Below are 25441 nucleotides of genomic sequence, written 5' to 3' on the forward strand. Positions count from 1 at the left end.
AGTTTCAGGCAGATTAAGTTCTTTGCAGAGCTAATATGCATCACAACCCGCTTTCAATTCCAGCGCTGAGGTCGCTTGCAAGATGATCCTTCTCTATTACATCACCTATTCCACCATGCCTTTTTATTTTTTATTTTCTTTTTTTTAAGATTTATTTATTTACTTGAAAGTCAGAGCTACACCGAGAGAGAAGGAGAGAGAGAGAGAGAGAGAGAGAGAGAGAGGTCTTCCATCCACTGGCTCACTCTCCAATTGGCTGCAATGGGCCGTAGCTGGGCCGATCCGAAGCCAGGAGCTTCTTCCTGGTCACCCACATGGGTGCAGGGGCCCAAGGACTTGGGCCATCTTCTCCTGCTTTCCCAGGCCATAGCAGAGAGCTGGATGGGCAGTGGAGCAGCCGAGACTCGAACCGGCGCCTATATGGGATGCTGGCCCTGCAGGCAGTGGCTTCACCAGCTATGCCACAGCGCCAGCCCCCACCATGCCTTTTTAAAACTACATTGATTGACTGCACTGAAAATACAGTTCGCATTTTCTTCCCTGTGGCAATGTTATAAAATTCTGCTACTCCAATCACTTCTACAGTATTTCTGTGTCAATAGACCCATCTGTGGGGCACCTGTCCAGGTTGGGGTGGAGTTCTGTGAGTTTTATTGGTCTGTAACTTGGTTTAATCATCTCTGGATTCTTGCAGGCTCGTTATGATGACACAGGCTCATTCCTCGTAGGTGAGATAAGCATGAGGTGAAACTGAACTCTGCTTTGAATGTCTTACCAGCACTTATCACCGGCAACATTTATTTTACGTGATAAGTAAAATGTTTTTATAAGAAAATCACTGAAGATGGCAGGGCCAATGGTGATGGAGCAGGTTCACATTCTTCTCAGCCATGTCTCATACAGTGACCTGACTTAGTCCCCGCAGTGGACACATCCAGTGTTCAGTCTTTCTGCGTTTCCTTGTGTTTTCTTTCCTCTTTTAGATCTCTAACTGGATACATTTTGCCATTTCATACTTGTAGCATCCTCTTTGAACTCCCCAAAAGGCAAATTGCTTTTCTCCTTCCTTCCTTTCAATATGTGTGCTACAACAAACTAGACCTTCTGATAGCTAGAATAAAATAACAATACAAATAAAACGGCCTCATTTTCTGAACTGCTCTCAGTGCGTGTTTCCCACGCCCTTGTGCACCCTTCACTTCCTTTGCCTAATTTAGATCTGTAAGTTCCATGCACAGACGCTTTGTTTATGTACATAGGGTGCCTAGCACTAGTCTTGGTTTTAACAAATATTAAATAATCATGACTTCAGAATGACTATTAGTACTGGTATTTTAAAAATCAAAGCTGGACAAGAATACTGCTTTTTTTTTTTTTTCCTCTCAAATGACCTTGTTTGATTTTGACTGTCCTCTGGTAGACAGCTGTACCATAGCTCACTTGCACTTGCCCTTGGATACCACCTGGAGACCAGAGCTGGCGTAATTACAGCTGATCTTCCCTGGAACACATTTCCAAATTCTGCACTGCACACCAGTTCGCTTGTGGGTGCAATTTCAGTTGAGCGTAATCACCTTCACATAACTGGAGAAACCTAGATACAATCTTACACTCTATTATGACCAAATTATCTCATTGGGTTAACTGCATATTTGAAATGGGAGAATTTTTCTCTTTAATAACTTGAGCATTTATGATACAGAATGTGGGCTTCAAAAGCCTATGCATTAAGTACTCAGATGCTGTAGTGGTATGTATATTGTTAAGTTTTACAATAAAGTCCTTAAATTTTACCTATTTTCAGGATTAAATAAATTTTTGTAGTATTGATCCTTTGCATTTATTCTTGTTTCCTCTAATAAATAAAAAAATTTAGCCTGCATGATTGCCTAAAGTCTTTTTCCAGTTTCCTTAAAATAGGCAGACTGATTTTGGATCACAGTTGCATAGGGCAACTTACAAAAATACATTCCAAACAGGAGGCAACAATGGAAGGAATTGATAGTGGATTAAAAGTTTAAGAATGCATTTCCTTTCAGAAGTGTTAGCATTAGCTTTCTCCCAATCAGGAAAATAAAGAAGGTTGTTCTCACCTACTGGCCCAGTATTTCAAATGCAAACAAATCAATGAAAGAAAGTAGCTGTGTAAGTGTGAGGGATAAAATGGCATACCAAATACCAGTTTTGCTTTCTCGAATATTATGTGATTTAAATATTTAGTTGTTGTTTTTGTCCAGGGCAGAACTAGGGCAATGATCCTGCTATACCTGAGGAACACAGTTTTCTTTTCCTACTCTCAGCTCCAAACTATCCAAACATCTATGTGACATCTGCATCAGTGTTGTTCTTACTCCTGTAGAAGCATCCTCAACTCTGAATTTGATTGCTGTAAGATCAAACCTAATTGTGCTTTGGACACACTTTCCTAAGTGTCAGGAGCTCTTCTGGAAGAACACATTGTATCTCTGCCTGGATACCCGTAACTCTACTCCCCGTCTGGGACTCTGGAATGGGATTAGCAGGTGAGTACAATATTTCCTGGTGGCACGTGCTCACTGAGAATGATACAGTGTCTGAACTATATAGCCTTTCACTCTCCTGAGATTTTCACTGACTCTACTACCCAGGTTAAAAAAACCTGGAAAACCATTTAAAAATGTTCCCCGGGGAGGGGAAGAGTGTAAGGAATGTCTGATAGAATTCAGCCTTTCTCAGCTGGAAAACCTCCCTTCAGAGGTTTCTAAGAACTGGAGAGGCAGCTCCTGTCTTAGATAGGGAAGCTCCCCAGGTCCTTCTATCATCTGCCCTCCTCCTAGACGGGCTGTAAATCAAACCAGCCTCCATGGGGCCTGGGGAAGGGATTGCGTCCTATTCAACACTGGGACTCTTGGCATTAAGATCAATGTCAGTGGGAAGCACCAGACTCCACTGAGACTATTAGAGGGGCCTGTACTGTGGCTCAGTGGGCTGAGTCTGCCTGTGGTGCCAGAATCCCATGTGGGTACTGGTTCTAGTCCCGGCTGCTCCTCCTCTGATCCAGCTCTCTGCTGTGGCATGGGAAAGCAGTAGAAGATGGCCCATGCTTGGATCCCTGCACCTACATGGGAGATGCAGAAGAAGCTCCTGGTTCCTGGCTTCAGATGGGCTCAGTTCTGGCCATTGCAGCCATTTGGGGAGTGGACCAGCAGATGGAGGACCTTTCTCTTTGTCTCTCTCTATAGCTCTACCTCTCACATAAACACATTTTTTCAAAAAATTAAAAAGAAAAAAAGAGACTGAGACCATAAGAGGTGCCAGCACTGTGGCACAGCAGGTAAAGTTACCACCTGCGGTGTTGGCATCCCATATGGGTGCTGGTTTGAGTCCCAGCTGCTCCACTTCTGATCCAGCTCCCCGCTAACATGCCTGGGAAAGCAGCAGAGGATGGCCCAAGTCCTTGGGCCCCTGCACCCATGTGGGAGAACTGGAAGAAGCTCTTGGGTCCTGGCTTTAGATCAGCTCAGCTCCAGTTGTTGCAGCCATTTGAGGAGTGAACCAGCAGATAGAAGACTTCTCTGTCTCTACCTCTCTCTGTAACTCTTTCAAATAAACAAAATAAATCTTCAAAAAAAAAAAAAAAAAGAGAGAGAGAGAGAGAGAGAGAGAGACTATTAGAACTCATAAAGCTGCAGGATATAAAACCAACACACAGCAATCAATAGTCTTTTTATATACAGAGAATGACATGGCTGAGAAAGAACTTGTAAGATCAGTCCCATTCACAATAGCTACAAAAAAATTTAAATACCCTGGAATAAATTTAACCAAGGAGGAGAAAGATCTATGATGAAAATTACAAAATATTTTTAAATACTTCTTTTTTAAAGATTTATTTTATTTGAAAGTCAGAGTTAAACAGAGAGCCTGGTACTGGCACAAAAACAGACATGTAGACCAATGGAACAGAATAGAAACTGCAGAAATCAATCCACACATCTATAACCAACTTATCTTTGACAAAGGTGCTAAAATCAACCCCTAGAGAAAGCACAGTCTCTTCAACAAATGGTGCTGGGAAACTTGGACCTCCATGTATAGAAATATGAAATAAGACACCTACCTTACACCATATTCAAAAATCAACTCTAAATGGATCAAGAAACTAAATCTATAACCTGGTACCATCAAGTCACTAGAGGAGAACATTGAGGAAACCCTACAAGACATTGGCATAGGCAAAGACTTCTTGGAAAAGACCCCAGAGGCACAGGCAATCAAAGAAAAAATAGACAAATGGAATTACATCAAGCTGAGAAGCTTCTACACTGCAAAAGAAACACTCAGCAAAGTGAAGAGGCAACTGACAGACTGGGAGAGAATATTTGCAAACTACCCAACCGATAAAGAATTAATAACCAGAATCTATGAAGAGCTCAAGAAATTCAACAACAAAACAAACAAACCAGTAAAGAAATGGGCAAAGGACTTGAACAGGCATTCTTCAAGAGAGGAAATTCAAATGGCCAACAGATACATGAAAAAGGCTCAGGATTACTAGCTATTAAGGAAATACAAATCAAAACCACAATGAGGTTTCACCTCACCCCAGCTAGGATATCATCAAAACAAAACAAAACAAAACAAAAACAATAAATACTGGCAAGGATGTGGGAGGAAAGGCACCCAAATACACTGCTGGTGGGAATGTAAACTGGTAAAGCCACTGTGGAAGACAGTATGGATATACCTCAAAAATCTCAATATAGATTTACCATATGACCCAACCATCCCACTCCTGGGAATTTGTCAAAAGGAAATGAAATCAGCACATGAAAGAGTTATCTGTACCCCCATGTTTACTGCAGCTCAGTTCACAGTAGCTGAGACATAGAATCAATCCAGATGTCCATTAATTGATGGCTGGATAAAGAAACTCTGGTATACGCATAGGATGCAACACTACTCATCCATAAAAAAGAACGAAATTCTGTCTTTCACAGCAAAATGGATGCAACAAGCCAGTCCCAAAAAGACAAATACCATATATTTTCCCTGATATGTCGTAACTAACAAAGTACCAAAAAATGTAATGTATATGAGTGAAACTGACATTTTGAAATTCTTTGATTGTTTACAGCTCTTATCTCTACTTTTGAGGAACAGCTTTTTTTTTCTCCTTACTATTTGTTGAACTCTTTACTTATTGTAGGCTTAATCTTATCAGTATAAAGTAAACTGAAAGTAGATCATTATAAAAACTGAGAAAGAATTAGAAAGGAAGAAGGGTGGTAGTCTGTAGGAGTGGAAGAGAGGGTAGTGTGAAAGGATCACTATGCTCCTAAATCTGAATATATGAAATATATGAAATTTTTTCACCTAAATTTTTTTTTAAATCTGTGTCTGGTACATAGGAAGCACACAATACACATTTTTTGAATAATAGGTAATTAATGTGTTTCATAAACAAAATACATAACATACACACACACGTACCTTTAACTTGCTTTTAAAGATGACTCTAAACATTTAGGGATGCACTAGATTTTAGATCAAGGCTTTTCAAGTTACAAATATGAGTGGTATCAAGGCCAGAACTTGAAATGCATTTCTGTAATGAAAACCCAGTGGTCTGTCTCTCTACTGATCCCCTAATGATTTTCTAAATAATATGATAGTAGCAAAAACAGAATAAAGAAACTCATTTTTATGCTTGCCTTTATGAAGCAGTGTAATAGAGGGCTTACTTCCACTATGGTTTGTTGACACAGTTTGGTTTAGACTACTTAGCAGATTGTCCAACCTGTGTCCAAGTCTGTCTTTGATGCTGTACCTAGCACAGTGTTTGTGCTCAAATATCAGTAAAATAGCAATGTATGCCAAGTATCAGGTGTTCTAGATTTGGAGTGGTGATTAGCCTGTTGACATATGTAGATGAGATTATAAATAGTGGGAAATTAGCTTTAATTGAAGTTAAATGATAGCTTAGAAGTTCTCATGAGTCAGATGGATAAGACATACTATTAGGCCTTCCCTGAGGTCAGAGGTACAACTTAGTATCACAGTAGAGTACTCAGAGAAAAAAGAGCTTAGGGTTTTGGGTATTTTTTTTTAAGATGTATTTATTGGGGCCTGGCACTGTGGTCTAGTAGGCTAAGCCTCCAGCTTTGGCACTGGCATCCCATATGGGCATTGCTTTGTGTTTCAGCTACTCCACTTCCTATCCAGATCTCTGTTTACGTCCTGGAAAAGCAGTGGAAGATGGCCCAAGTGCTTTGGTCCCCCGCAACCATGTGGGAGACCCAGAAGAAGCTCTGGCTCCTGGCTTTGGATTGGCTCAGCTCTGGCAGTTGTGGCCATTTGGGGAGTGAACCAGCGGATGGAAGACCTCTCTCTCTTTATCTCTCTGTCTGTAGCTCTACCTCTCAAATAAATAAATAAAATTTTTTAAAATTTATTCATTTATTCATTTTTAAAGCACAGTGACAGAGAGGAGAGAGAGAGAGAAAGAGACAGAGAGAGAGAGAGAGAGAGAGAAAGAGAGAGAGAGAGGATCCTTAATCCACTGGTTTACTCCACATGGCTTCAATGGCCAGGGCTGGTTCAGGCTGAAACCAGGAGCCAGGAACTGCATCCGGGTCTCCCACATGGGTGGCAGGGACCTAAACACCAGCGTCATTTTCTGCTGCTTTCTTGGGTGCATTAGCAGGGAGCTGGATCTGAAGCAAAGGACTGGAGCCAGTACTCTGATGTGGAAAGCTAGCATGGCAAGCTGTGGCTTAACCCACTGTGCCACAATAATCGTCCAAAGAACAGATTTGCAACTGGAACTCCCACTTCCTGGTTGTGAGATCTGGGGAGAGGAGTTCCTGTGCAATGCCCATTCTCTTCCAGCCTCACCCCCAGTCCTGCCGTGGGGCTCAGAGTTCCATACTACCTGAATGCCAGGACCCACCCCTGCCCTCATGGCTGTGCTGCTGTCAGGACTCACCTTCTGAGGCTGGTCCCCAGCCGACGTTGTCCAGGGGTGGCTTTTGTGAGCGGTGTGATGTAGTTTAGCTTGCAGGTTGGGGCATCGTTTGCCGGGAGCTTTATTGGAATGGTATGGACCTCAGACAGGAAGAACGGGGGCTGAGAGCTGTGAGCCTGAAGCCAGCACACTGTGCAGGGTCCCTCTCCTAGTTAATCTGCAGCTTTTAGCATTTATGAAAGGGTACCTGAGTCTCCAGGCTCTTCCAAAGGCAGGCCTGGAACTGGGGCAAGTCGCATGAACTGTTTCATGTCAGTTTCCTCCCTCTGTAAACAGGATGGTAATAACTGTTCCACTAACCTCAAAGGACAGCAATGATGAGAATAATCTTAACAATAGCTACCTTATGCTTTATATAGACTATAGCTCAAACACTATGCAAGGTTCTTTGCATGTAATATACTTGATCTTTGTGAGTCTTCAGGGCATATAGTTCTTATTTCCTTCATAAAGAATAGAAAAGAGGCTCAGGGAGTTCAGGTTTCCTCTTCCAGTTTGCTCTCCTGGACCAGGGACACAAGGAAGAGACAATCTCATATAAATACAATGTAACATGATAGTTACTAATTTCTTTATCCATGCAATACATATTTGTTGACTGCCTATTATGTGTTGAGGATATATCAATGGTCAAAAGGTATAGGCTAATCCTCTGCCTGCGGCACCAGCACACCGGGTTCTAATCCTGGTCGGGGCGCCAGATTCTGTCCCGGTTGATCCTCTTCCAGGCCAGCTCTCTGCTCTGGCCCAGGAGTGCAGAGGAGGATGACCCAAGTGCTTGGGCCCTGCACCCGCATGGGAGACCAGGAGAAGTACCTGGCTCCTGGCTTCGGATCAGCGTGGTGTGCTGGCTGCAGTTCACTGGCCGCGGCGGCCATTGTGGGGTGAACCAACGGAAAAAGAAGACCTTTCTCTCTGTCTCTCTCTGCCTGTCAAAAAAAAAAAAAAAAAAAAAAAAAAAAAAAAAGTATAGGGGCACAGTGGGTAAAGCTGCCACTTGGGAACTTGGGATACCAGTATTCCATATCAGGGCTCTGGTTTGAGTCCCTACTGCTCTGCTTCTGATCCAGCTCCCTGCTAATGCACCTGGGAAAGCAGCAGAAAATGGCCCAAGTGTTGAGGTCCCTGCCACCCATGTGGGAGACCCTGATGGAGTTACTGGATCCTGGTTTCAGTCTAGCCCAGCCTTGGCCACTGCAATATTTTGGGGGGATGAATCATCATAGGATGGAAATTTCTACCCTTGTCTCTCCCTATCACTCTGCTTTTTCAAATAAATAAATCTTTAAAAAAGGGATGGTTTCAAAAATCACAGTGGGGGAGGGAGACAAACAAGTATACAGTCCATCAGACAGTGGTAAATAAAGGAAGAGAGCTAGGGTGGGTGGAGATATGACTTCTAAAAAATTTACATATTCATTTCACAGGGAGATGGGTGTGGGTCCTGTGTGTGCACACGCGAGCGTTCGGGAGTACACCTCCCATCTGCTGGTTCAGCCTCCAAATGTCTGTAACAACCAGGGTCGAAGTTGAGTGCCAGGAACTCAACCAGATTACCCATGTGGGTGGTAGAAACCCAATTACTCGAGCCATTACCACTGCTGCCTATGGTGTGCAATAGCAGGAAGCTAGAATGAGGAGCTGGAGCCAGGAATCAGACACAGGTAGTCTGATGTGGAATGCAGGTGTTTTAACCACACGCCAGATGCCTGTTGTAGAAGATGACATCTGAATGAAGATAAAACAGAGGTAAGGAACAATGTCCTATTTATTGTCTTTCTTCCCCTTCCCTATCTTCTCTCTTTTTCTGAATGCAGGTGGGCTGGGAGAGGTAGAGGATAAGACAGGCATTAGAAAACAGAAGATGGGAAGGCCATGAGACCAGAATTTACTTACTGTTCCAGAAACAGCAAGGAGGCCAATGTGCCTGGGAAAATGAGTAGGGAATAAGAGTGTCAGAGACAGAAAGAGGGGGGCACCAGGTCCCTAGGTCATTCAGGCCATGGTACCTTGAGTGAGATGGGGGGCTAAGCAGAGGCATTATTTAAGTGGAGTGAGAAGAATCTCTCTGGCTGCACTGTTGGAACCAGACTGTTGCAGGAGAGGATGGAGAGAGATCAGGCAGATGCTTACTGCAAAGTGCAGGCAAAAACCATGCTAGCTTGGACCCAGGTCATGCAGCGGAAGTGGCCGCCAGAGGTTAGCTTCCAGGAAGGACACTCTGCGGGCTGAGCTGACAGTTTTGCTGAGCCCTGTGGGAGCCTAAGAGCAAGGTGTAGAAGGTATTACTGGGGATGGAGAAGCACGTGGGCGGGGCGCGTTTGGGGCCTGGTTTGCACGTTCCTAAGCAGAGTCTGTCAGACACCAGGTGGAGACGTCAGGTGTACTTTTTCACTTCATTGGGTTGGAATAGCCCCTCCTGTTTCCGGAGCAGCAGCAGCGGCACATTTTCCACGTCCCTTTGCTTTCAAGGTGGAAGTCTACGGCAGAGAAGTGAGAGAGCCACACAGGGAGGCGCTTCAGCAAGGGTAACATAAGAGGGTTTATAGACACAGTCCCTAACTCAGACTCAGTTTCCAAGGGTCGCAGGGAGATCTGTTCAGCGACACACAGGTGACTTAGGGACGAGCAAATGTGAACGGACAATCTGTTCCAATAAACTGGATGGTCTAAAAACTCGTTTTGAAAAAAGTTCGGTGTAGTAGCTCACACACAAAAAAAGTCTCAGTGGCTCCGTACGTGAATTTGTGTTTGGGGAAAGGTAAACAGAAACAAAACCCCGGGACCAGAGCAGCCAAGCGCTCCCCAGTGCTCGGCTGCGTGTCTTGCACACCTGGACCACAGCTCTGGGAAGCAGCAGGCACGGGTACCCTCTCAAATGACCTGCACCGAGTGGGTCGACTTGGAAATCTGGGGTCCAGGCGACGTCTCGGCCCAAGGCAATAAACGCTTCTGATGCTATCGACAGAAGTTGCGTGTAGTCTGGCACGTCTGGGGCTGCTTCTGGGTCTCGTGTAGGCTTTCCCCGGCCTAACTTTGTGGTCACTTAAGTGTCTGAGAGGCGCCACAGCGAGGTCGCCAAGGCAGGGCAGCCACACGGTCCTTGCGGGACGTCGCAACTAGCTCCTAAGAGGATTTGGCCGCAGGGACGCTGCGCGCAGCCACCCTCCGGCTGGAGGGACGCCCGGCGCGGCCCGAGCTGCGAATTCGGCTTCGGGTCAACTTCCAGCCGCCGGCTCTCCCGGCGGCGCGGAGCCCGGGGCCGCGCGCTCCCTGCTCGGGCCCCGGCACGCGCGCGCGCGGCGCCTCGGCGCGGCCCGGCTGGGCAGGCGGCCGGGCCAGCTCGGCGCAGGTCCCCGGGGCCCGCAGGCGGCCCGAGCGCCCGGCTCACCTGCCGGCCGCCCGAGGTGCGGCTCCCGAGCGAGGGCGCGGCCGGCGGGCGGCGCAGGCGGCGCGGGGAGGCGGGCGCGGCGCGCGCGGGCCGCTCCGCCCCGGCGATGACGCGGCGGCCGCCGACTCGCCTCGGCCCCGTCGCTCACTCCTCACCATGGTTGCGGCACAAAGCAACAAGCCCCGGAGGCCGCTTCCTCCCTGAGGAGCGGCTCGGGCGGCGGGGAAGGCGCCGGCGGAGGAAGAGGCGGAGGAAGAGGAGGGCAGTCGCCGTCTCCCGAGCACCCTCGCCGCGGGGGGCTGCGCGCGGCGCTCGGCCCGCAGACGCCCGCTCGCCGGACCCCGGCCGCCCGCGGCCCCTGCTGCCCCTCCCCCGGCCCGCGCAGACGAGGAACAAAGTTGCCGGCGGCGGCTGGGCCCGAAGGCTGCTCCGGCCGCCTGTGCGCCGGGGCAGCCCCGCTCCGGGCGTGCGCATGGGGGCCGGCGGCGGCGGCCGGAGCGGGAGCAGCTGCAGCGGCGGCGGCGGCGGCGGCGGGGCGGCCCGAGGGGATGCAGCAGCAGTCCGGAGGCGCGGCCGAGTCCACTAGACGGAGACCGGCGGCGGCGGCGGCGCTCGGGCTTCGCAGCGCCCGGACCTGAGCCGGAGCCCCGGTGCCCAAGGACTAGGGGCGCGGGAGATCGCAGCGCTTCCCGGGGACCCCTGGGCGGCGGCGCGAGCCCCGGAGAGGAGGGGGCAGAAGAGGCTCCGCCTGCCGCGGCCCTCCCCCTCCCCACTGCCACTGGTACCTCCCTAAAAATAACTCGGGCCCGCCGGGCCGGGAGGAGCCGCCAGTGTCCCCCGAGAGGAGCCGGGGAGGCGTGCCGAGCCAGGGCCCGGAGGGAGCCGGGCGCGCCTGGAAGCCTCGCAGGCCGAGCGGCGAGGAAGCGGAGGAGGAGGAGGAGGAGGAGTTCCCGGGCTCCGGGCCGCAGGGACCGACCTCGGCCGCGGGGTTCGGGGCAGGGCGCAGCCCGCGCCCTTCGCGCCCGTCCCGCGCTCCGGAACGCAGGGCCCCGCCGAGCCGCCCGCCGCGGGCCCAGCGCCGCCGCGGGTTTGGCCGATCGGCCCCGGGCGGCGGGCGGAACGCGCAGGGCGGAGGCGCCGGCTGCGCTGGGCCGGGAGGAGGCCGGCGAGGGTGCGGAGCGGCCCCGGCCCCGGCCCCGGCCCCGGCCCGGCCGGCGGGGGGAGATGGCGTCCTACGTGGATAACAGCTTCCGCCAAGCCGTGATGAAGAACCCCGCGGAGAGGACCCCTCAGGTGAGACCCGCGGCGGCGGCGGCCCTGCACTTGACCGCGTTTCCCCCGACCCGCGTCCTGGCGCCGGTCGCCCTGAGCACCCTGCTCGTCCCACCAACCGCATCCCGTTGCCAAGGCTCTTCCCCCGGCCACCCTGGGCCGATTTCCTCGTCCCTTGGATTCTCTTCTCCCTTACGCGGCTGTCTGCACCCCTGACCTCCCCTGGGTTGACCCGGCTGGAGGGGTGTGCGTGTTGGGGGGAAGGGTTCTCTGGCCTCCCTCTCCCCGGAGCTTGGGGGTCGCGCCTGCCTTGGCCAGGTGTTCTTGCCTCCCTGTCCTCAGGCTCCGCTCCTGTCCTAGCTGGTGGCCCCTCTACCCTTGCAGTGGGGCGCCGTTGGCCAAGGTGGAGTTCTGCACGGTTCCTTAAGGCACAGACGTGTTGGCTTTGTAGAGTGGATCGCGGGGGTGCCGGTGTATTTTTGCTTTTTGGAAAGAGTGGCACAGGGAGGCCTGTTCCAGACAGCCCCGGGAAGGGCACCCTGTGGGTTCTTGCGGAGTTGCACAACCTTGTCAAAATTAGATAACTTTGTTAACCTTTATACCTTTGTTTACCTTCAGGCTTATGTTTCTCTCATTTTAAACAAGAGGAATTGCTGATGGGGTTGGATTTGGTCATCTCAGATTGGAGTAGAGAGGCAAATTGTATTCCAAATATCATGGCTTGCTTTTCTTTGCGTCCGGTTGCTGACTGCATCCAGGATCAGGATGCTTTTTCCTAAGCTGGGGGTGGTGGCTATTGGGAGTCCTGCTTGCCAACCCGCTCAAGGCCAATGAGCCCTCCTGGTGCCTGGGACCACCAGACGTCTAGGGTTAGGTGTTGGATGCCATCTGTTCAAACCCAAATGCTCTCCTGTTCTCTGGCGTGGATTATTATTATTTAATGTGGAGGGAATAGCATCAAGTAGAACCTTCCACTGGCTGCCTTGGACAAGCCCCAAGAATGGCACCTGGTACCGTTTTTGATTTTTTTCCCCTTCTTCTGATGGAGCTGCCACATCTGTGGGATCATGGCTGGATCCCGCACATTTACCAAACCTGTGGAAGATGGGCTGTGGTTTTACAAGAAAATGCATTTCGGTGTCTCCAGAAAGCTGTTTTTTGTTTTATCACGGCCGAGGAATGTCTTGCTTTGATCTTGCTCCTCCTCCCTTAGCGCTGCCTGCCTCTCACGCGCCTTCCTCGCTTCTTGCTTTGGCAATGGCCAGTTAGTTGCATCATTGTCTTTGCACCTGAGCGTGCACATGCCCAGTCCCGGCGTGAAGGAAAGGCAGGTGTCAGTGAGGTGTTTCGGCTCCTTTCAGGAACACTGTCGGAAGTGCCTAGTGGAATCACACGCCGAGAATGGGAGAACCTTGCCAGGCTGGTCAGAACCTGACGTCAGAGGCCCTGGGTGGAAATGAGGGAGGGGGCAAGTGGTGCTTTGATTAGGTGAAGAACAACAATGACTGAAACCTCCTATCAGGTGGGGAGGGTGGGTCACCAGACTGGGCTGGGGGAGACAGAACCTGCGCTGTGCCGACGACGTGAGCATTGTGCGGAACAAGTGAACTGTTCAACTTTGCTGTGTAGAACAGCGTTCACACTGACCCAACGCAGAACTTGGCCAGTCGGAGGCCTGCGGGGCCAGTCACTCCCAACGCCAATACGTGAAAGCGCCATTGACTCTGAAAGCCGCCCGCCCGCAGTGTCTGCCCAGGCCTTAACCTCCATCCGAAAAGTAAACACAGCGAACCTACCAAACATTTTGAACATTCTTAAGTGTCAGCCCAGTTGACTTTGAAGTTTGTTTGCTTGTTGGTGACGCACACCCCCGCATTTATTTATTTTAAAGAGAACGTAGTTTGAAATGTGATCATTTTCCATCTTTACCTGACTTGTCAGAAATAGTTAATGTAAAAGTTTGACACTGACTAAAAAAAAAAACCTTCACAGAAGGTGCTTTTTGTATCCAGTCTTTGTTCATGCAGATCTGGAGGTTTGTGTGTACTCTGTCCTCATGATTGTTGGATGCCTGTGCTGTAAGAACACGACCTTGTTAAATAAGCTTGAAGTCGTAAACAGAAGGGCATTTTGCTGTCTGTACTTCCTTCTGACTGTGAGGATGAACTCAGTAAAGGATTCCCTTTATGATTTATATAGTGAGTCTCTACAGCCAAAGGAAGGTGCTCTAAGAGAAAATAGTGGAAAATTTACAATTTTTTACTGCAATTCATTTTTTTTAATTTTAATTTCCAACATTTTATCTGTTAAACTCCTTTGAAGACATAGTTTTGTATTTAGGTCAATCAGTTGCCTGGAAGTAATTGGGATGTCACTCATGTAACCTAAGAAGCTGGCCACAAGACAGTCTGGGGTGGGGAGAGACCCAGGCCTCTGTTAAATTGGGTGTTTTTTGTGTCCACAGGGAAAAAAGGAAACCCATTCTGTTTTGGTATGCAATCAATGAGGAGGAATGTTAAGGAGAAATTGTTAAAAAAAAATCATCTGAATTTTTAGCCAAATCGTGCATATTCAGACTCACGAAGCTGTTACTATTTCACCTGTTATCCTGAGAGAAGGAAAAAAGTGTTCTCTAGTACCAAAGTGTGACACATATCGTGTCTGGAAACCTGGCTGAGTTTTAGTCAATGGGGCACTGTATTATAATTACAAAGCCCCTTGAAAATAATGGGCACTAAACAGCCTATTGATATTTTTCACGGCACCTCTGTTGAAAAACAGGACTCATAAGTAATTGCTTTATTAAATTATTTGGGTTTGTGTCTTTAATCACTTAAATGAGAAATGTGGTCACCAAAGTGATTTAGTGAAGCAAAAGATGTAACTAAATTGCAAACAGCTTTCTCCCCCAAGGCTTCATACAATAAAATGACTTTTTTTTGAAACATTTTATTAACTTGTTGAGTTCAGGCTCTTTTAAATTGCTTCTGTAGAGTGTTTAAATGTGTAATGTTTTTAGTTTTCCAAGTGGAACATGTAAAATTGTTTCATCTACCTCAGAGGCCTAACTTAATGTGTTTTTAGTGAGTTGGAAAGTTATTTCTTAAAATGGTATGTGTATGAGGGTACTTAAAAGTTGGTGGAAAATGGAATTAAAAGTTGTTTGTTTCGGTGCAACACTTTCCGAAATCCATGCATAGTTTTTTGTAATACACTTTTTTAAGACTTTCTGAAGACGTCTCATAAAATAATACAGACTCGTATCTCCTCCTAGTTAATAATTTTACTTCGCCTTTTACTCTTGAGATTTTGGGGGAATTACACCTCTTGATTGAGTTGCGACTCATGAATTTGTCGAGTGAGAGTTCATAACAGAGAGTGCAGGACTTAGTTCGTTGCAGTCACTCAGTGGAATTCATCTTAAGTCATATCGAACAGGCTAAAAAAATACTTTAGTCCGGGAAAGCTTAAAATTATGACAATTCGCACAAATAGTATTTTTGGCAAATCATTCACTTTCAAATCTAGCTGAAGAATTGTGCCTTACAGCTAAATTTTCCATTTGACTTTCTTTTTACCATTGTTCATCCGACTCATATTTTCATTTGACAGCTTATACTTTGATTATATTTTAGCTCATTTTTGGATTCTCCTAGTAATTGTTTCTTAAGTGTTTTTTCTCCATAAAACACAGCTAAACTGTGTGCAATTTGAAAAGCATGTCTCACAATGAAATGATTGTCCATAAGCATTTAGATTTCTTAATGATAATAGCTGATTTTTTTTTTTGGTTAAAATACACATAGCTGAAATATTAATTTCAAACTATTTAGCATTAGCATGTGACTTTTAAGTGAAGGCTTAAATTTATGGTAAAAAATATTAACATACTTTTGCAATACTGGTAGAAGCTTAGTTGCCTTCTAATAACCTTTTAAAGTTTTAGTAATTAACACTTCTATAATTAGCTTTGCATATCTTGGCCAAGGTTCAAAATGAATCCAACTGTAGTACTGGATGTAGAATCCTGGTCTATCCTAGTGTTCCCAAACCCTGGGATTACACAAAATAGTTTAAAAAGGAAAAAATAAGAGATACCTTTTGTGTCCCTGTCCCTCCTGCTAAGAAAGGATATAAAATAAAAGCAAAATAAAAGACTTCTATTAGTATCATTTAATTAATGATCTTGCTGTTTAAAAAGGGGAAGTACATTATTGCTCAGAAAGATCAGTTCTTGAAATAAAATACTTTGCCTCATTAGAAAAAATTTTTAAAAAATTTTTACTGTGGAACCGAAAAAGAAAGGTAGATTTTGGTGGATTTACACTCTCACAATACGATCTTCCTTTGGTGATATTGAAATTCAAGTCACGAAGTAATATTGGGTTATGCTTCAGATGAAAATTGACTGTCTTGAATAATGATCTGATACCATTTTAGAAACACAGAAAGACTTTGCCTCTGCTTAAATCATGAAAAGTTACTGAAAGAAATTTTTTTATGATTGTGTAAATTTTTTATTGAGGTAATTGATGTAGGCTAAAGAGATGTGAAAACTGGTAACAGTGGTTTCTTGATATTTGCATTTTATGGACTATTTCCTCTCTTCACTCCATTTCTGATACCAGTTTTCTCATCTGTAAAATGATAATAGCTTCCTGAGGTTGTTTTATAGATTAAATGAAAGAAAGTACTTTAACTAGGGCCATGCCTAATAGTGGTTCTTGTTCTGTGATAGCATGTATTCAGTGGAATGCCTGTTATTTACCAATGGGCATTCAAAGCTGGCATGAGATGTGTGTCTCCGAACTCACCAGTCTTGTACCCAGTAAGCAGGCTGTGATTTGCCAGCACTGTGACAGCTGTCCTTTGGCTGAGTCTGAGGGCAATAGGTGTCTGCCCACCTGGGGGACATGAGGACTATTCCAAGCCGACCTGCTCTCATACGAGTAGCACATGTAATTGTAGGAAGACGTGTACACCTTTGTTCAGTGTGTTGGGGGGCAAAGGATCAGATAAGGGATGCCGAGTATAGATGGCGTGGAGGGGCGTGAGAAGAGACCTGGAGCTCAGTGAAAGACTGACAGTCAGAGACAGCTGTTTGCCCCAGCAGTTAAGACTGTTTAGGACCTGTGCTCTGTATTGGGATACCTGGGTTTGATTCCTGATTGTGTCCAGGTTCCAGCTTCCTGTTAATGCAGATACAAGGAGGCAGCAGGTAGTGGCTTAGGTTGTTGGATCCTGCCACCCACTTGGGAAACCCAGATTGAGTTCCCAGCTCCTGGGTGTTTGGGAGGTAAACTAGCAAGTAGGAATTATCTTTCTTTCTGTCTCTCTGCCTCCAAAGTAATAAATAAAAGGCTGACATCCATTCTCCAGGCTTGAGATGATTGAGAGCTTGAATTACACAGCAGAGATGATGGATAGGCTAGTTGAATGTGTTCACACTTATATCAGCACTCACTGTATTAGCCGATGCTTGCGTTATGCTGGTGTATCCTAATCATAGCAGGTGGCTGCGATGGACATTGCTGGTTCATAGGAAAAAAACCTCCCAGGTTGTTAAGTATAATTTTGATGTTTAAAAGTATTTTTTTAACTCATACTATTTACTCATGCTATTTTTTTCTTAAACTTTGATGTCTTCCACCAAATGTACATTCTAGAGATCTGAGTGATAGGAAATACAGAGGCTCTTCAAATTTGCAGTGAGGTCATTATAAGTTCAAGATATTGGGGCTGCCACCATGACATAGCGGGTAAAGCTGCCACCTGCAGTGCCGGCATCTCATATGGGCGCTGGTTCAAGTCCTGGCTGCTCCTCTTCCGATCCAGCTCTCTGCTATGGTCTGGGCAAGCAGTGGAGGATGGCCCAAGTGTTTGGGTCCCTGCACCCCGTAGGAGACCCAGAGGAATCTCCTGGCTTCCCAGCTCCGGCTGTTGTGACCATTTGGGGAGTGAACCAGCAGATGGTAGAGCTCTCTCTCTCTGCCTCTCTGTAACTCTGCCTTTCAAATAAATAAATACATCTTTAACAATAAATAAATAAAATCTAAAAAAAAAAAGAGAAAATGTTTCAAGTTGTAAATACATTTAATAGACCCGCCCTCCTGAACACCACAGCTTAGCCACACTGTAGTGCGTCTATTGGTCTGTTGTTTTACCCTCGTGATTGTGTGGTTGTCTGGGAGCTGTGCTCAGTGCTGCTGTCCAGCATAGCCAGAAAGTATCCTCCTGTTTTTTTTTCTTTTAAGATTTATTTGTTTATTTGAAAGAGTTACACAGAGAGAGAGATCTTCCATATGCTGGTTCACTCCCCAAATGGGCACAAGGGCCAGGGCCAGGCCAGGCTGAAGCCAGAAGCTAGGACCTTTTTCTGGGTCTCTAACGTGGGTGCAGTGGCTCAAGCACTTGAACCATCCTCCACTGCTGTCCCAGGCCACGAGTAGGGAGCTGGATTGGAAGCGGAGCCGCCAGGACTCAAATCGGCACCCATATGGCATTGCAAGCAGCAGCTTTACCCACCGCGTCACAGTGCTGGCCCCAGCATACTCTCCTGTTATTGCTAGCCCAAGAAAAGATCCAAATTCCAAATATAAATACGGTTTCTATTGATTGCCTCTTGCACTCACCCTGTCACGTGTTTGAAACATCATAGTTCAATCATTTTAAATGGGGTCCTATCTGTATCTGACTCACATAATTATGCTAAATATAATATTTCTTTTTTAAAAAATTTATTTTTTGAAAGTCAAAGTTACACAAAGAGAGAAGGAGAGGCAGAGAGAGGTCTTCCATCCACTAGTGGACTTGGACCAGTACCCATGTGGGATGCTGGCACTGCAGGCCGTGGCTTTACCTGCTACGCCACAGTGCCGACCCCAATATAATATTTCTTAATCTGTAATGATAATGTGATTTGCAAACATTCTGTCCTTTGAAGGAGTTAAAGAACTTTCAAATGTAAGCAGGAAGAAAGGAATGTATTTAGATAAAATTCAAAAGTGACTTGCAATGACACAGTGTGATGATTGAGTCTGAGAACAGTTCTGAGGTCTTTATACCATCTTTTTGGTTTGTGTGTGTAGGTAGACGAGTGTCAGTAAATAAGGAGGAGAGGCGATTGGTTATACATTTAATTGATCTTTTTGTAGCTTTGTCAGAGCTAGAACAGATATAGTTAGTAAAAATATGGCCAGTGGTTAAAGGGTCAGCCTCTCTGGGGTGAAAAATAAGCTGATTGTCGCATTCTTTTGACTGTTGGGGTTGATTCTTTCAGGAAAAGACCACCTCTAATCTTACGTGCTGGCTAAGCAGCAGTCATCATTGAGCTGCATGAAGTGTGCTTTTTGCTATGCTCGAGTGTTCTTTTTTCTCTTCCGTCTGTGACCTTGGGGTGATGTTAGTGGGGCTGATTTTTGTGGAGAGGCAGGTTTAGTCCTTGTTGTTTTTTTCTTTTTAAGATTTATTTTTTATTTATTTATTTAGTTTTTTTTTGACAGGCAGTTAGAGACAGACAGAGAGAAAGGTCTTCCTTCCGTTGGTTCACCCCCCAAAATGGCCGCTATGACCGGTGCACTGCGCCGATCCGAAGCCAGGAGCCAGGTGCTTCTCCTGGTCTCCCATGTGGGTGCAGGGGCCCAAGGCTTGGGCCATCCTCCACTGCCCTCCCGGGCCACAGCAGAGAGCTGGACTGGAAGAGGGGCAACCAGGACAGAATCCAGTGCCCCAACTGGGACTAGAACCCGGGGTGCCGGCGCCGCAGGCGGAGGATTAGCCAAGTGAGCCGCGGCACCAGCCTAAAGATTTATTTTATTTATTTGAAAGACAGAGTTACAGAGAGAGGTAGAGACAGAGAGAATCTTCCTCCCCAGATGGCTGCAATGGCCGGAGCTGTGCCGATCTGAAGGCAGGAGCCAGGTGCTTCTTCCAGGTCTCCCACGTGCGTGCAGGCACCCAAGGACTTGAGCCATCTTCTACTGCTTTCCCAGGCCATAGCACGGAGCTGGATCGGAAGAGGAGCAGCCAGGACTAGAACTGGCGGTTCTTCAGGCCAGGGTTTTAACCCACTGTGCCACAGCGCCGGCCCCTAGTCCTTGTTTCTAAAATTAATTGTATGGGCTCTGCCACTCTGTGCTTTCATATCCATTGTGCCTAGGAGTTGTTTTGGAGGAATTAGTGACTTGGAGAGGAAATGAATTTTTTTTTTTAAGATTTATTTATCTAGTTGAAAGTTAGTTACAGAGAGGCAGAGGGATGGAGGGAGGGAGGGAGGGAGAGAGAGAGAGAGAGAGAAGTCTTCCATCTGCTGGTTCACTCCTCAGATGGCCACAGCGGCAGGAACTGTGTGGATTAGGAGCCAAGAGCCTCTTTGGGGTCTCCTATGCAGGTCCAGGGGCCCAGACATTTGGGCCATCTTCTGCTGCTTTCCCAGGCCACAGCAAAGAGCTGGATCAGAAGGGAGCAGCCGGGACTCAAACCAGTGCTCATATGGGATGTGGGCTCTGCCTGGCTCTATCCGCTACAGCTCCAGCCCCAGGAAATGAATTTGTCACTGGAAATAAATTCCTGTTCTCTCCTCCTTTACTTTCTCATGGTCTGCATCCTGCAAGTTGTGGAGCTTCAGTTTTCAGATATTTAATGAGCTAAGTGGAAGTAAAAATGTACACTTTGTTCCTCTTGGCAGCTGAGTTGGAAAACCAACACTCAGAATAATGTAATGCCCTGGGAACCTTTCTTTCTTCTCTAGCTCATGGTATTTGTTCCTGTTTGACATAAAAGTCAATAAGGAAAGATTTTAATTAGGAAGTAGTCGTTAGCTGGTCATTTTAGGGAGACCTGATTGTACCTTTCCTTGAAGCTAATAATCAGTGTACCTAGAAGGTTGGGCGTTGTGGTGATTACCCGATTTCTCCTGAAAATTCATTTAAAGTTCATTATCGTTTGAAAAAAAAATTTAAGTTTTGAGGTAGTTATAGGCTGACATCCATTTGTAAGAAATAGTATGGAGAGATCTTACGCTCTTTACCCAACTTCTCCCATGAGAAATATCTTGCAAACTATAGAACCATATCTCAGTCAGGAAATTGACATTGATTGAGTCAAGACATAAGACATTTCCAACACTACAAAGGATTCCTCTTGCTGCCCTTTTATAGCCACAGTCACTCCTTCAGCCACATCTGGCAACCACTGATCTGTCTTCTAACTCTAATTGTGTCATTTCAAAAGTGTTATAAAAGCACCAGTGGTATCTGAGATAGATGGTGGTGGTGCAAGAAGAGATGGATTTATAGTCCTTTGTATAAAATACAGACCAAAGATCATGGTAATATTTTGGAGGAGCAAGAACTGGTAGTACAACACATTTGGGATATGTTGATATGTATATTTTATTTCCATGAAAATTTTTCTTTGATCACAATGACACGTTCCTGCATTCAGACATTACTTCTCTTCTCTAAATGAGGTGGTGTCTATTCTAAACAAGTCAGAAGGCAGTCTAATGAATATATAATAGCCCCCCTTTATCCATGAGGCCATGTGTTATATATACACATAAAAATATATCTACTGTTTTTTCATATACATACTTATCTGTGATACAGTTTAGTATGTTAGACACATTAAGAGGTTAACAACTAACAGTAAAATAGAACCACTCTAAAAATATGCTATAATAAGATTGTCACCATCACTACTCTTGGGCTTTGGGACAAATTATTAAATAAACTAAAGGTTACTCAGACACAAGCACTGTGATACTGCAGCGTTCCATCAGATGACCCAGAAGGCTACTGAGTGACTGATGGGCAGGTAACACACACAGCACAGAGACACTGGGCAGCCTGGGTGGGACAGAGGGAGATCTCATCATGCTGTTTGGAACAGCATGCAGGTTAAACTAATGCATTTATTTCTGTATTTTTAACGTTTTCAGATCAGAATTCAGCAGGTAACTAGAATCCGGATAAGGGGAGACCACTGTATATACAAAGGAGTTCCAAATTTGGGATGAATTGAGTAACAATAAATAATGACAGTACTGGATTATAACCTCTGTGGAGGGAAATATCCATGAGCTTATACTGATAGAAGTGACTAATTGAATAAGTAAACAATAGAGGAAAGGGACAACTTCTTGTTACAGTGTAACCTCAGTTAGACAGTGTGGGATGATGGGAAGATCAGATCGCCAGGCGGCAAGCATTGCCGTAGTAGCTGTTGCAGACAGGAATTTCCAGTGGATGCCGGCATTAGTGGGTGAAAGTGTGATGAGAGGTACCCTTAAATAGCATCACCAGGGTATTTGCATAGAATCAAAATCTCTCCCACAACGTTGATTCAAAGGGAAAAATCAATACCCTTGTAGCGAAGAAAACTGGCTGACATCAAATTAGCCGGATGATCAAAGCTCACATCACCAGTTATAAGGTGCCAGCACCATGTGTCTTCTGATGGGAACTGGGAAGGAGACATCTGTGGCATTCTTATTAAAAACAAAACAAAACAAAACAAAAAAAAACGAACAACAGGAGGACAACAGACAGATCAGATTTCAGGACACCCTACAGAATAACTGGTGGGTACTCCCCAGAAGTGTTGAGCGGTTGATAAAAAGAACTGCCGAGGAGCTGCCACAGGTTGGAGGAGACCAAGGAAATGTAACAATCAGATGCAATGAGGGATTCTGGGATTAACTGTGCACCAGACAAGAGAGCATTACTGGGGGCGGGCATTCAGTGCAGCAGTTAAGTTGCCGCTTGGGACATCCACATCCAATAGGAGTGCCTGGGTTCAAGTCCCCTCCCTGCTAATGTACACCTTGGGAGGTGGTGGGTGAGCGATTGTTCAGATACTGGGGTCACTGCCACCCATGTGGGGGAACAAATTGAGTTCCAGGCTCCTGGCTTTCACCTGGCCCTGCCCCTTCTTGCAGGCGTTTGGGGGGTGGGGAGGTGAATCAGATGGAAGATCTATCTCTGCTTTTCAAATAAAAATCAAAATGAAAAAAGAAATTTTTAGGACAAAAGGCAAACTTTTGTTTTAAAGATTTATTTATTTATTTGAGAGAGTTACACAGAGAGAGGAGAGGAAGAGTGAGCGAGCGAGCGAGCGAGAGAGGTCTTCCATCCAATGGTTCACTCCCCAGTTGGCCACAACAGCCGGAGCTGTGCTGATCTGAAGCCAGGAGCTTCTTCCGAGTCTCCCACCTGGGTGTGGGGGCCTGAGGACTTGGACCATCTTCTGCTTTCCCAGGCCGTAGCAGAGAGCTGGATCAGAAGTGGAGTAGCTGGGTTTCAAACCAGCGCCTTTATGGGATGCCAGCGCTTCAGACCAGGGCTTTAACCCGCTGCACCACAGCGCTGGCCCCAAAAGGCAAAATATAAATAATATTGTAGATTTTATTAGAACCTGGGAGAAGATGATATTGGGATCCCTGGATTTTATTATAACTTCTTTTAGGCTGAGATTGTTTCAAAATTCAAATTTGAAAAAGGACCACAGCTTTTGGAGTTTTTTTACTGACCCTGAAGAGTGGCTAACAATTTATTTTTTTAAGTAATCTGTTTCCTGATTAGTGATTTAATCTGCATGAAGAGCCCAGTGCCTTCTGTAATTTTTAGCTATTTATTAATCTTTATCCCTACCCACATTTTGTAGATATTTACAAGATGGACTGCATCTTTTTTCAGTTCTGAACGTTTCATGACCTGGAATTTAAGTAATAAGAATATTTAATATAAGGAAGGAAGGATGGGAACTAGAATGTTCTATGTACATTAGGCAAAATGGAAGAATTGTGGGTGTAGTTTAAGGAAGTCAGTATTAGTGGAATTTAAGTTGTAGATTCCCTTCCCCCTTTTCACTTTCCTGTGAACTTAAAAATTCTTTAAATTGTTAGTTTTGGTAAGTGAGGGGGTGGAAGGGAGGGAAGGAAATGCAGAGGGTGTGTTTAAAAAGTCTTGTTAGAAGCACTAATAGAGCTGTGGATGTTAATATCTAAGCCAATTATGTTAAGTACTTTCATGTGGGCTTGTTTTTAAGGACTTTGTTAGGATTGAAAAAGAAAACTAAATGAACTTTAAAAATCAAAATCAAATGAAAATCTCTACTGTTTTTCTCCTGTGTATATATTTTTGTGCCTTTGTATTTTGATTATAAAGGCATTCTTTCCCTCAAACTACTTCCCCACACCCCTCCCCACCATGGATAACCAACTACCTTTACTTTTTTCTATTTCTTTCCTTCTTCTCTCCTCTCCTCTCCTTCTCTCCCTCTCCCCTCCCCTCCTCTCTTCTCTCTTCTCTCTCTCTCTCTCTCTCTCTCTCTGTTTAAAACAACATCATGTATACAATTTTATTTATTTATTGGAAAGGCAGAGGGGGGCCCAGCGCCGCGGCTCACTTGGCTAATCCTCCGCCTGCGGCGCCCATACCCCGGGTTCTAGTCCTGGTTGGGGCACTGGATTCTGTCCAGCTCTCTGCTGTGGCCCGGGAAGGCAGTGGAGGATGGCCCAAGTGCTTGGGCCCTGCACCCACATGGGAGACCAGGAGGAAGCACCTGGCTTCTGGCTTTGGATTGGCGCAGCGCGCCGGCTGTAGTGGCCATTTTTGGGTGAACCAATGGAAGGAAGACCTTTCTCTCTGTCTCCCTCTCACTAACTCTGCCTGACACACACACACACACACACACACACACAAAAGGCAGAGGGGAAGGGAGATATCTTCCATCCACTGGTTCGCTCCCTGAATTCCTACAACAGCTAAGTGGGTTCAGGCTGAAGGTAGAAGCTGAGATTTCCATGTCTCCATGTGGGTGGCAAGCAAGCAAGTACCTGTGCCATCCTCTGCTGGTTTCCCAGGCTGGATCTGCAGCAGAGTAGCTTTGACTAGAACCAAGCCTTCCCGTGGGGGATGAAGGAGTCCCAAGGGGCGGTACAGCCTACTGCACCACGATGCCTGCATATCATTTTTATTCTTTTTGGTGGTAGATACTGGAGAATTCATGCTGTTCTTGTACACTGTTTACTTTTTCCTGTAACTAAAATTGGTGTAAGAAGATTGGGTTAAAATATGGGAGATAAGTATAAATAAGATTTTTTTTGAGATAAGTATAAATAAGGTAAAAGCAGGAAAAGAAGCAGGCAAAGCATTCACTCTTTTCAGTAAAAAAGGCAAACCATTAGTTTTCTATATGTATGTGTTTTAAAGATTTATTTATTTACTTGAAAGGAAGAGTTAGAGAGAGAAAGAGATATCTTCCATCTGCTGTTTCATTCCCCATATAGCTCCAATGGACCCATCTGGGCCAGGCTGAAGCCAGGAGCTTCTTCCAGGTCTCCCGTGTGGGTTGCAGGGGCCCAAGCGCTGGACATGAACAGGCGTCCATAAGGGATGCTGGCTTGTGATCATTGACTTTACCCACTATACCACAACAACAGCCCCTGTTTCTATATTTTATGAGAATTTTTTGTTTGAATTCATTGTTTTTAAAGCCTTATTTTATTTGAAAGAAGAGAGAGCGAGAGCTCTTCATCTGCTTGTTCACTCCCCAAATAGCTGTAATATTGAGGGCTGGGTCAGGCCAAAGGCAGGAGCTTGGAACTCCATCTGGGTCTCCCACATGGGTGACTGGGGCCCAGGAACTTGGGTCATCCTCCCAGGCACATTGCAGGAAGGTGGGCCAGAAGCGGAGCAGCCAAGACTTGAATGTGTGCTCTGTAACTTGCAGCTTAACCCCCTGCACCATAATGCTGATTGGCGTTTGAT

The 25441-nt window shown here is 46.0% G+C and overlaps 1 protein-coding gene across 3 annotated transcripts in view; it reads left to right on the forward strand.

Moving 5' to 3' along the window:
- Positions 1-11553: 11553 nt before the first annotated feature.
- The window catches only part of RAPGEF2 (Rap guanine nucleotide exchange factor 2), a 274024-nt gene continuing 260136 nt past the window's right edge, over positions 11554-25441 (forward strand). For all 3 annotated transcript variants that reach the window (XM_008273491.5, XM_051831661.3, XM_008273492.5), the window contains exon 1: positions 11554-11690. In XM_008273491.5, coding sequence (XP_008271713.2) covers positions 11622-11690 — 69 coding nt within the window. In that variant the 5' untranslated portion in view covers positions 11554-11621. The remainder of the gene's footprint in view (positions 11691-25441) is intronic.

The sequence above is a fragment of the Oryctolagus cuniculus genome, chromosome 8 (genome assembly GCF_051225735.1).
Source record: "Oryctolagus cuniculus isolate XC-2025 breed Fujian yellow rabbit chromosome 8, ASM5122573v1, whole genome shotgun sequence".
NCBI classification, from domain to species: Eukaryota; Metazoa; Chordata; class Mammalia; order Lagomorpha; family Leporidae; genus Oryctolagus; species Oryctolagus cuniculus.